General features: G+C 34.4%; 1 protein-coding gene across 3 annotated transcripts in view; it reads right to left on the bottom strand.

Moving 5' to 3' along the window:
• Positions 1-439: 439 nt before the first annotated feature.
• Positions 440-12,738, bottom strand: part of LOC124536984 (histone-lysine N-methyltransferase MECOM-like) — a 93,940-nt gene continuing 81,641 nt past the window's right edge. For 2 of the 3 annotated variants that reach the window (XM_047113680.1, XM_047113682.1), the window contains 4 exons: positions 7,701-7,812; positions 3,889-4,045; positions 3,442-3,612; positions 440-3,296 (listed from right to left, as the gene is read on the bottom strand). In XM_047113680.1, coding sequence (XP_046969636.1) covers positions 1,551-3,296; positions 3,442-3,612; positions 3,889-4,045; positions 7,701-7,812 — 2,186 coding nt within the window. In that variant the 3' untranslated portion in view covers positions 440-1,550. The remainder of the gene's footprint in view (positions 3,297-3,441; positions 3,613-3,888; positions 4,046-7,700; positions 7,813-12,738) is intronic. The other variant, XM_047113681.1, reaches the window with a different exon arrangement.

Genomic DNA, 12,738 nt, shown 5'->3' with positions numbered 1-12,738 from the left:
GAGAGGTAAAATCCTTCTTTGGTGGGTGTTTAATCAATGAAACGATTCTACTTACCAAAATTCATGGCCCTTTTTTTCGCTGGAAAAACGCTTTACGCGATTCCCCCACGTGATGGAAAATGGGGGGGTGTGGGACTCCCCGGTTTCCTGAACGCCCAGTGCGCCCAGGTCCACCGGGTTTACCCACTAAAAAACCAGCGGTACCCTTTCCTTCTTTCGGCGGACGCCACGGGATCGCTTACGCAGCATGCGTAAGTGATCCCGTAACCGTGACGCCCTGAACTTGACATGTTATTTTGTATAAATTATATAGATCAAGTAAATAATATATACAGCAACTAGTTTTAGTTCGTATTTGTATATATATTTAAGCATTTAATGTTGTTAATTCATATGTAAATAAAGTTAATGCAGAAAATAATTATAAATAAAAAACAAATTCAACAATAGACGCGTTTATTGATTGTGTGACAATATTCTTATTATTACTAGTGCCACAAGTGATATGATAACAGTAAAAATATCTATTTTAATGTATTGCATTGATTTCAATTAAATTACTGGTCTATTTTTAATATTAAACTTCCAAACATAATATTTTAATCGAAAATCTATTTGACAGGCAGTATTATGACGTGTGTAGATTTCTTAATAATCTGTGAGTTGAAACAATGAAATAATTGTAGTTGTTTTTATTATCAAGAAAGATATGTTTGAAAAGTCAATAAAAGAACATGATATTATATCATCTTAAGCTTATTCTTATATAGGAATTTAATAGTAATATAATCTTATATGAATTATTTATTACAATAGCTAAAAATGTCAGCTCCGATTTAATCTAAACACATGATATGCTCGAAGTGTTGTTATTTAATGATATTTACAATAACAAATTCAATATATAATTAATATTATAATCGTATTTGATTTGAAGTTATAATTTCACTTTGAAAACGCCAATTTTATATTAATTTCTATACCGATATAATCAATCCAATTGCCGAATATCTTAGAACGATTGCTTTGGTAGATTTTTGACTAACGATAGATCATATAAGGATCATCTTTTAATTAAATTTTCATCGCTTCCAATTATGTAACAATAATTTACATGCATCTTAGAGATATTTTAATCTTTCACAAATACATCATTAAAACTAATTATTTTTTACAATTTCCCTAGCTACGTGCAGAAAATCGCTAAAGCGAAGATCCTCTTTAACAATTAAATCTAGGAACGCATAAAATCGTAAACCTAAGTTTTTACAGCACTAGTAATTTTACATCAATTTCGACTTCTGACGTGTCCAACAAAGTATGCACTGGATTACATTTAAGATTTGTCATTAACATTATTGTAATACGAAGAAAAGTACATCTACTTAAGTAACCACTATTGCTACGTGAGACGTCACTTACGTACAAAATCGATAGCCATCAACGGCAGCCAAACGTCGGCCAGCCAGGAGTCGGCCAAACGTCCTCGTCAATCACTCGAAGGGCTGAGACCACAGCGGCGGCAGCGGCGGCAGCGGGTACGGCGCGGGCTATGTGGAGATGGCGAGCGCCGACGGCCGGTGCGGGTGTGCGGGGTGTGCGGGGTGCGCGGGGTGCGCGGGGTGCGGGGACGTCGCGGATGGGGAGCCCGCGCCCGGAGAACAAGTCACCTTCCCCATGAAAGACCGAATATCGTCGAAACACGCGTCCTGCTCCGTGTCCGCCGAGCTTGGAGAGTCACCGCCCTCTGCCTCGTGCTTCTTCAAATGCCGATCGAGGTTCGTCTGCTGCCCGAAGCATCTGTCACACAACGGACACCTGAAGGGCCTCTCCTTGTTGTGTATGTTCCGCACGTGCCGTTGTAGATTTGACGATATCGAAAATGAACGTTCGCAGTACTTACATTTGTAAGGCTGCTCGCCGGTATGCGTGCGGAGATGCCGCGTCAGGTTGGCGCTTCTTGGGAACACTTTTCCGCAAAACGTACAAGCGTAACGATCGCGCAGTTTACCCGATCCGGTACTCAGTTCGCGAAACTTCGCATAAGCACTCGGCTGTCTATCAGACCCGTCAGTTCCGAGAACTGGAGATAAAAAATTAAACGGGCTCGGAACGTATGGTGAATGTGAGGAGTTTAAGATAGAGTCCGAAGTAGGGTGAAACTGTGGAAAGCGTGGCCTGTACATGGCATCGATGAGACTGCTGTTATGCTGAGGGTGAACAGGCATCGGAAAAGCTAAGGAAGGTGACACGAGAGGCTTCGGTGAATCCTCTATTTCTACTGCCTCAACATCGACATTCGTGGTCTCATTTTCGGGAGTCTTATTATCTCTGTCGATGGGACTTTCGGGAGGTGAATATGATTTAATCGAGGAGTTGCGAAAAGATTGATCATCGTTTTCCATATCTGATTCTTTATCGCTATGCTTTCGCGTAACTGATAAATCTAATGGTTGATTCTGTTCTTTTCTCGTATCTTCTTCATTAATAGATTTACTGTCGATATCATCTGCAGTATTCTTAGATAAATCTCTAGGAAGTGCTGGAGAGACTGATTTGTTTCTTATCAGTTCATTGTTGTTTTGTTTCAAGGACAAGTTAAATGGAGAATTGTGTTTAGCTTCCTCCCTTGAAAAGTTAAATGGACCGATGGAAGTCGACATCGGCATAACTGGTGACGGGCGTTGCTTTGAAGAAGCTTCTTCAGCTGACGGTGGTGATTGCTTAACGTATATATTCTGTTGCTTAGGTGTATTCCTATTAACATCCCTTTTATTGTTTTCCACGTCGATTTCTTTACTTTTCTTTATCTCATCTAGTGATGTTGAACTATCCATACTTTTAACTGACATTCTACCTTCCTGCTGTTGTTTTGCTACTAAATTAGCATTAAGCGCTATATCGTGTTCCATTGCTAATCTTGCACCTTGCACATTGAAGAGGAGAGGACTGAGAAATTCAGGCGGACACGCGGCCGCAGCTGCAGAGAACAACGCAGGATAATGCGCGAACGTGTTGTACGGCAGAGGCAATGCCGGTCCTCTGTACATTGGGAACGGATTGGTGTTATTTGGAGTGTTCATGACGTTAGATAGAGATGGTATCTGAGGAAGGCCTTGTGGTAGTGACCCTCGCAGGTTTACGTTTGCTGCTGATGCAGTATCGCAGAATCTTTTATGCTTCGTTAAAGCAGCGTATGATGGAAACGATTGTCCACATTTTCCACATTCAACGAGAGCTCTACACGCAACGTGCATTCGTTTGTGACGACACAAATTCGAAAATTGAGTGTATGCCTGAAAACAAAAATATTTTAAATTAGTTTTAAATAGAGGTAGGATTCACTTTTTAAGACAGTTACTTCATATCCGAACTTGTGAGACGCAGTATAAATTGAAAATTAATCACAACTGCTAAGATTGTACGGATCCGGATACTCACTTTGTAGCAGACCTTGCACTGGAAGGGCTTGACGCTGGAGTGGATGTGCGTGTGCTGCTTGAGGCCAGAGGACGTGGCGAAGGTCTTCCCGCACTCGGGGCAGGCGTGGCTGCGCGCGCCGACGTGCTGCGCGCGGATGTGGCGCTGGAGGTTGGAAGGATCGGTAAATACCTGAAATAACATCAGGTTTCGAAAAACGTGGTAAGTTTTTCTCGTAACGATTTGAATATTTAGCTTAGAACTTGAAAAAAATAAGTAAATTTGGTTCATGTATCGCTATACTCTTCAATTATTACCTCAGAATAAGAGAATCATTTGAATTATTTGCTTAGACATTGAAAGTTCTTAATCATGAAATTCTTTACAAAACCAAGTTTAAATATTGAACCATGATATAAAATTATTTTAAATTCACCATATTTAAATTATCATAAAACGAAATCACACCTTCGGGCAATTTTCGCAGGGGTACTTTCTAATGTCAGTGTGGGTGAGCGCCCGGTGTCTCAGCAGAAGAGCACGGGAGCTGTATGCCCGGTTACAGAGTTCACAGTGGAAAGCTGATGCAGGCTGAGCGTGCGCTTGGATCAGATGACGGTCTAGCCTAAAAACAAACATATATCACTTTAATAAATAGACATTACAAATATCCAGACGTAAAATAAAGCAAAACTATATGTAAATTATCTAAGCCAAGCAAATACATTTGTGGACAATCTGACTGCCCCATTTGCGGACAACATTTACGTATTTCCTATTTAAGATACGATTTTCTTGTAATATCTTTGTAAATGAAGTAAAATTATTCAATGCTTATGCAGAACAACATCAGATTCCGTCAATATCCATAATAGAAAGTGAAAAAGATAAGCTTAACGAACTAGTATCAGTGGAGTTGCATTAAGCGACGACTCGGATGCAAGTACAGGAAGACAAAATAATATCTATATCTAGACCCGAGATCGCCTACGCGGACAACTTAGTGCAATCCAGCCCATACATAACTCAAACGTGTTTTGGTTCCACACGGCGAATGTTCCAATTCATATTTGATATAAGCTTAACAACTATAGATCTATGCACTCACGAAGACGCGACCCTAAAATATTATACCTAATTTGTATAAGTGACTGACGAGCGTACAAGATGTCTTAGTATACGTGAAACGACTCGATTATATTTTGTAAGTTTATTATATGAAAAAATAATTAGTACAATAAAATCATAAACAAAATTGCAAAATGCATGATAAATATTTTAAATGTTCAACGAAATCAAACGCCTCCCCGAAATCTATTCCGACATTCGACAGTAACGGATCACTCGGACGAATTATTTGAGTATGATTGCAACTGGTTCAGCGCACGCAACCCTTGCCGCCTCTGGCTACTTGTAACGTTACACCTGTTATGTATTACATAAGATACATTTTAATCGACCGAATTACATTGCTGGTTGTATATTACGGACTTATTCTAAACATTAGAGAAAGGCCGTTCGAAGTCGCATGTTGATTTGTCTCGTACTTGTCAATGTGATAAGACAGAACGTTTTCACTCTCCGCAACCGACCGCCCGCCGTATCTTTTAATTAATCTTATAAATAAAATCTAACGTCAGTAATGGTTCTATCGCTTACATGTAACTCGTCGATTGCGCAGTTAAGGCCTGTACTGAGTTATCGAAAGAGCAAATAGTCGGACAAGTTTGTTTGATAACGATATTAATTTTTCCTTTAAGGTTTTACTAATTTTAAGCATAGGCTATTTTAGATCAGACTGTGATGAATTAATAGTTTTCAACTTAGTTAATTTAAAGATTTAGTAAGAGGAATACAAGCCTAAAGTTAATAATAATATAAAAATATATCATTAAACTCGCTTTACATCTTAGTCAATCGGTTATCAGTGTCTTAACAAATATAAAATGTATCGCTACAGCCTCAAGGCTCTTGTATCGGAATCGGCAATCTTCAGCGAATACTTTATTACGGCTTACAATTCACGAACATTCAAATAAGATTTTGAAGATATATCAATTGCGTTTTTAAAGGTATATTGCAATAAAGATTTTATAATAAAAGATGTAATTTAACATGTATCTCCATTATTTACAACAAGCGATTAAATTAAAAAAAAATACGCATTTTTTTTAAATACAGTTTGCAAAATTTAAGGCATTTACAGCCAGTATTAAAATATTCATATTTTAAAAATCTATTATAACTTAATTTTAATAAAACAAGTTTTCTCCGTGAATATATCAACTAGCCATGTTTCGATGTAAATTAGGGCTAGAACATACAAGAGAATAGTCATTATAAGATGCTGATCGTAGAATCGATCTGCATGTTCTCGGATTGATAACATCCAATGAACAACTTTCATTCGGAGCCGATCCATTTAACTCCACCCACATACGCCACTGAGACAAGATGTGGTATTAATATGTTGCTAATTTATCTTATCGATACCAAAGAAACCTTGAAATTTTAATATAACATAATACTTAAATACAATTTAATATTTTGTTCTTATATAATAATACTCAATCCATTTAAAGTAAATTAAAAAGACAAATTTTGTAGTATAGTTTGTGATTATATTTACGAAATCTACATTAAAAAAATAAACATAAATTTATTTTGAGTAATTTTAGAATAGATTATATTCATTACATATATAAAATTGCAGTAAATTCCGTATCGTATTATATAGAATAGTTGCATTTTAGTTGTCCACAGTCTAATCACGTACTACCGATGGCCGAGTTTACATTTTAATAATCTATTGTAGACTGAATATTAACGCGGGCAATAACAATTGATTCAGATTTCATAAAGCAAACAATTTAAATCGACCTTGCTAACTTGAGAATTGACAACTAATTATGACAATTTATAATATCAAACGATGATAAATTAACAAATTTTTGATCGTATAAAAAACATGCAAGAATGTTGATCCATCAATTAAAAATATAGTATTAGTATTTAGTACTCTAATCGAATCTGTCGAGACAAAAGTTTTTGTGCAAAATTAAATGTCATAACTTAACGTATTTATTTATACGACTGAAATACTAAATTACATGAGAATACAGTAATTATTTAAAGCAATCTGTGCCATTCTTTTTTACACTGAGTTCGTGTTAAAAAGATTTTTTTTGTACGCGTCTATGCTATAACGTTATAGAATTCTATATTTGAAATACATATTTCAAATGTAGAATTCGAGTTTTATACTTTAGAACTTTACTTATTCATTGTCATTTAATCTTTCTATAAAAAAAGGATAGTTAGGTTGTTTTATTTGTTTACGGATTGTAACATTTATTATAATAGCAAAATCTAATTTACTTATAATTATATATAAACATTATATTAAAACACGATTTGTCGGATAACAAAATGTCTGAAGTGCATTTTAAAGAAGTGTCATAACTGACCATCGATTACTCGATGTTCTATAACTTTTTCCAACAATTCATTGAATAGTGATGTCGCGATAAGAGGATACGTTAAAACTGGTGCATGTCGATAATCAAAATCTTTTGCATTATTGACGAGTCTCGACGCCGCTTCAATAGAATATGATAAAACACGCCATTATATACTCCATAAATCGTTTGTTACCGACTGCAATCGTTCCTTATACGTATTTGGTAACATTTTATTAAACGCATATATATATTCCTTTTGCTTTGATTGGTTATATGGACATCGTGAATTATTATCCCGACTTTTATTTAATATAATGTGTTACTTTGTAGAAAATAAACTTAAACGGCAGTTAAAATCCCAGATAGGAATCATCGTTTCAAGTAAATTACGAGATTTAAAAAGCGAATGAATGTTGCAACGTCGCGTGCCAGCAACAAGTTATCGACGCACGCGTCTTATCGAAGGAGCACATCTTTAGTTGGAAATAAATCTAAAATAGACTTGAGATGACCAAAGAGTACGGTGGGTTAATGGTTTTGAAGACGTTTGAAATTGATTGACTTCTGCTCCTTACGGCAGCTTGACTGATTGGTTTAGATAACGATAAGAATGAATTATTCCAAATCAATACGGCTTGTTTATTTTATTTATTGCTTTTGAATAGGTATTAAGGCGATGGTTTTTTCTATTATAAATTAAATTAGAGGTCATTATTATTATTAAAGACTGACCGCAACCTCAAGTGAAGTCAAAACAGATAAAGAAGAATTTACACAAGTAAAAGTTATAAGCTATTTTAAATTAAAAAATCAACTTACGCGTCGATGTTGGGAAAAGGTCCGTCGCAAAAAGAACAGCGAGGCTCTGTATCCTCTCGTTCCTCGTCCTCGGGCTGAGAGCTCGAAGAGTTGACACTTGATCCTTCACGTCCTGTAACATTCAATAACCTACACTCAGAAACATGTTTTGCTATTAAAAAATCGCTTTTCAATCATACACACGAAATAATTCGAATAACAAATTTGCAACAAGATTTAGATTACTTAAATAATTTATTAAATCATTACAGATGCGTGACTTTTCTAAAAATAGATTTGGGAATAGCAAAACAAATTATTATGATAACAAATGAAAACTACATCTGTTAGATTCACATATTAAAGTTAATTATATGTAATACTAACAGTTAACCAACTTTGTATTACATTGAGTTGTAATGTAAATAATAGTACAGAAAACACGATAGTACAATCTACTTGAATCTTGATTTTATCAATTGATCAATGATAGCCAATACGTATATATTACGCGTCATGTAAATCAGACTTGGAGCAAGACGGTAGCAATTAATAGAAGACTTTCATAACAGGACGCATAAACCTCCGCTGACAGCCGCTGCAGCATCCTGACATGAATTAATTTGTTTTATTGGGTGTTCCATTTAGAAAGCGCTGTAACTGCTTAGAAGTCAATATCGATAGTTTATAGAGAGCATTAAATTACACGGAAACGATGTTTTTTCCAACAACTAATATTTATTTTAATGTTACATCTCCGTTAATGATAATCCGTTTTTATACAACTGTTATGAAAGTCTAGTTGGAAATAGAGTAAGCAAAAATAAATATATCTATTTACATTTATAATAAAGTTTCATTTACAATAAGACAAATAGCTATTGTTGATTTGCATTTGTCTAAATATGAATGAATGGAATAATAAAAATTCCAATGAAAGTAATATTTTTTAAGGAGAATTATTAGTAACGTATAATAAAAACGTAACAAAACGCTAAGGAAACAAAGTCATCATCTTAAAAACGTCAAATAGAACATGATTTGAAGATCACGACCGGGCGTCGGACCTATGATATATTTTACATTGACACGTGCAGAATTAATTCGAGTCACGACAAGTGAAACCACGCCTCGAGCATTGTCTAACGAGCCCGCATCCGTGATAAGCCCGCAAGGATGGTGATATCATCGGAGTAATATGAAGGAACGAAATAGAAATAATAAATCATAAAATATAGATCAAGTCTGAGCCTACTAGTACCTGTTTTCAGCTTATACTGTTTATATTAATCGATTTCAATGTATTTACTTGACATTTTTGACAAGGCGCTACGAAAAAAAAAAATTCGAAATATGAAATAAATAAAAAATATGATATAATTAGTAAAATATTTTTTATGAATTAAATTTAATCGCAACGTAACTCACCTCAGAGTCGATTTCTCGTAAAAACAATTGAAGAGCACTAATTTCTACGAGTTAATCGAACCGCGCTAAGCTGATGGTACCAAAGAAGGTGAGAGGTCAACCGAACTGTATATGATGTCAATACGACACTGAGGTGCTAGTACAAATTATCAAGGGCCACCCACCCCCACCCCACCTGATGGCGAGGGTAAATATGTTCACTTGACCCGACATTCGCATTGGAAATCATCTATGCGTGACACGTCCACGTTTTGTGGTATTTTAATGTGTTACTCCTGTTATTAGTAATTCATTAACTACCTACACCAAGAGAGTATGAAATCTGTGCAATAGTAGAACTTATTTCGCTCCTAAGTTATGAAAAAACTTTTTTCAAGAGTACAATCAATGATTGTACAATATATAAATGCTAATAAAGATTAAGCCAAGACAGATATTATAAAAATATACAATTAAAAAATAATCATATATTTCCATCCGTCCAGAACCATCTGAACTGGTGTACCCATCAAGTAAATTCCCTGCACCAAATACACCATCGTCTTGTTTCGAAATTCAAATTATTTTTTATATATTTGGATTTATGACAAAGAGAGATCACAAAGTTAAAATAAGCCGATAACGATTTTTTACGACGAAATAAAGAACGTCATATCGATTTTCTTAAAATGAACAATCCTAAGATATTATTACTTCTCTATTAATACCTACTCTTAAGAGTAAACATACGTAACTATAGAAAACTCAGGCTTTATAATAATCGTTCGTTATTTGTCTATTTTTATCTCGTTTAGTAATTAACATAAATATTTTATCATAATTGCGTGCTGGTGTATGCATAACCGTTTATTTGTTACGAATTAATGCCTACTATTTTATAATTAACCAAAGACGCTGTAAAAAACAATATAAATTCTGTAAAATGTACTTATGTCTGTTTGTTTGAAGATTATTGTGTACATTCGGAATATTATCACGGGCTATATTGCTCGCTAGCAGCTATGTAAACTCTGTTTTGAACAAAACCAGAAAACAAACTACTGCGTATATATTTACAAACTTGTCCCGTAATCAAACACACAGGGAAGCAATGCATAAACCTTATCTCAGGCAATAAAATCGATAATTAATCATAACGCATACCTTTAGTTTACAGAATTTACACATCAAGAATACCAACCATACCAGCGATCAATTGACGATGGAATCAGGAAAAGTTGTTTTTCATACGCACCGCGGTTTTGCAGCGCGCAAATCGATAAATACTTTTTGTATGGAAAAAATGTATTGAATTCCTAAGTAAATTAATTACCGATAATCGCTATTTTATCCAGAGGTAACAACTATGTAGAACGGTTTTGAAATAATTTTAAATATTTTATGTAAGTATAGCATACCAGCACTTCATAATATAGGTAATCTAATCGGGTAGTATTTTTATATTTTTTTACATATAGAGCTAAAAACTCATTATTAAAATAAAAATCGAAAACGTGAATTAAAAACCAATAACCGTATAAGATGTCGCGTAAAAGACAATAAAGAATAGTTTCTTCATCATTAAAAAAATATAATGGTATTACAAAATGTATCCTGTAAGCTTTTAATAATTATGTACTGATAGAGACATATACTTTTCTAAACTTACTCGTCCAGTGTTACCGTTCACCATTCGCGAGTACGTTAAGTTTTCCCACGGCGTTACCAAATGGCGTAGATGGCGTTAGCGGACCGTGACGGTGACTTACTGATGTTTTGAATTAATTTAACTACAGCTACCTCACCTGTTGTCTCGGTCTTTATATTCGGAATGTAATTTATATCGCACACATCTATACTTAAGCGTACTTTCACTGTGGGAAAACTTATGACCTTCAAAAACTTACTTTTATTGTATACTTGTATCCTTATCGTCATCACTTCTTTACTAACGTATATAATATAAACTTTACATTTAAGAAATATTGCTTCAATTAAAATAGAATTAAAAAAAGTTTAAAGTTAAATAATAGAGAGATAGTAATCTTTACATATTCAAAATTAACAGAAATCTTAACTTATTAAGTGCAAAGTATTCTGTTACATTCCTATAAATACTTATTTAATAGTCAATAAAAATAAAAATTGTATAAATTGTTTGGTTCGTTAATAATGTAAATAATTTTAATTTCTTGCTGGTCCCATTCAGTCAGAAATAGTGATGCCTCAAAATTTAATTTAAAATTTTAAAATGACCACACAAACACGCTTCTAAAAGTTTACCTACTAGAATTATTAAGTTTTGATTTGGTATATAAATTGTAATTCACAACAAAACATTCCCTTTATGACATTTATACATTCAAGCGTCAGATTCACAATCAAATTACAGGTACGTTAAAGCAATGCAGCCCTGCAGCAGTTAGCCCTTATCGCTCACGGCGCAGATTCTGAACGCGTCAGGTGCGTCCCAAGCTCGCCGTTACGCCCCGCGGTGCGAACGGACCTTTACCGGTACTGACCGTTGCACAGGATGCTGGTGCATCGCCGTTTTGAATCTATAATAACTAGCTTTAAACGAATTGTCGTATTGTATATATATTCCATATTGTTACTTAATAACATTTGAATCAAAATTGAATTGAACAGACCAGATTATATTTTTATCTGTAATAGAATTGTGTTGCTTAATTTTGCGTTCCATCAAGATATCATTTCTAGCTAATCTCCAAACAAAAATACGATGACAAACGCTCCCGTACCAGATTTAACCCTTCACCGGGGGGGGAATATTAAATTGAAATATTTCTATTTTATTGTCCCTAATATTTATTTGATTGTTAAATAAATACACGATGTGGGACGCTGAGCGATTGTAGTCGGTTTAATGGAGGGTGAGAGCATTGTAGTTGGTTAATTTTTTGATTAATCATTCAATTTGTGGGGGAATCGTTGCAATTGTGATAAATTTTGGTTTTGCGCAAATGATGCTTTCTCGAATAAATCGAGAATGTGTAACTGTAACTTTAAGTAAAATTAATGAAAACATCAATTAAGAAAGAGTCTAGTCGCGTACCATGTAATATACTTGTATACCACATTTGGAGCCGAAATATTTAAATAAAATAAATAGATCGTTGATTTCATGCAATTCTTCCCTTTATCGAAAATACCAAAACATAAAAATAATCAATCTTAATAAAACGTTTTCATTATTTCTTATCAGATTTTGAAAAAATAGATTTAACATCAACGGCATGATAATACGGCTTCTACACACAACAATAGCGCATGCGCCGCGTCGGACAAAGCAACGTCATCAATTTTAATCTGTGCGACAATTGCGCGATGACAAATGTCAGCGCGCGACACTCATTCATTACTCGCACGAATGCACGCGGCCAATTTAAAAAAAGAACGACTAATAAAGGGTTAATATTACATTATTATTATTGCGATTGACGTCAACTGGATTATTATAATATTTTGCATAATAATTATTCTAAAAAACATGTCTCTGTTTATATATTTTATTGTATTTATATGTGTGTGTTTATGTTTCGATTTTCAAATACCTAACTAAATTGATACCGCTAGCAAATTGCTCATAACAACAAAGATCAATCATCGGGCTATCAAAAATCTGTCACTC

Source organism: Vanessa cardui, chromosome 17 (genome assembly GCF_905220365.1).
Source record: "Vanessa cardui chromosome 17, ilVanCard2.1, whole genome shotgun sequence".
In the NCBI taxonomy this organism is placed as follows: domain Eukaryota; kingdom Metazoa; phylum Arthropoda; class Insecta; order Lepidoptera; family Nymphalidae; genus Vanessa; species Vanessa cardui.
The sequence above is the reverse complement of the archived record's forward strand: the minus strand, read 5'-3'. Positions and strand labels throughout refer to the sequence as shown.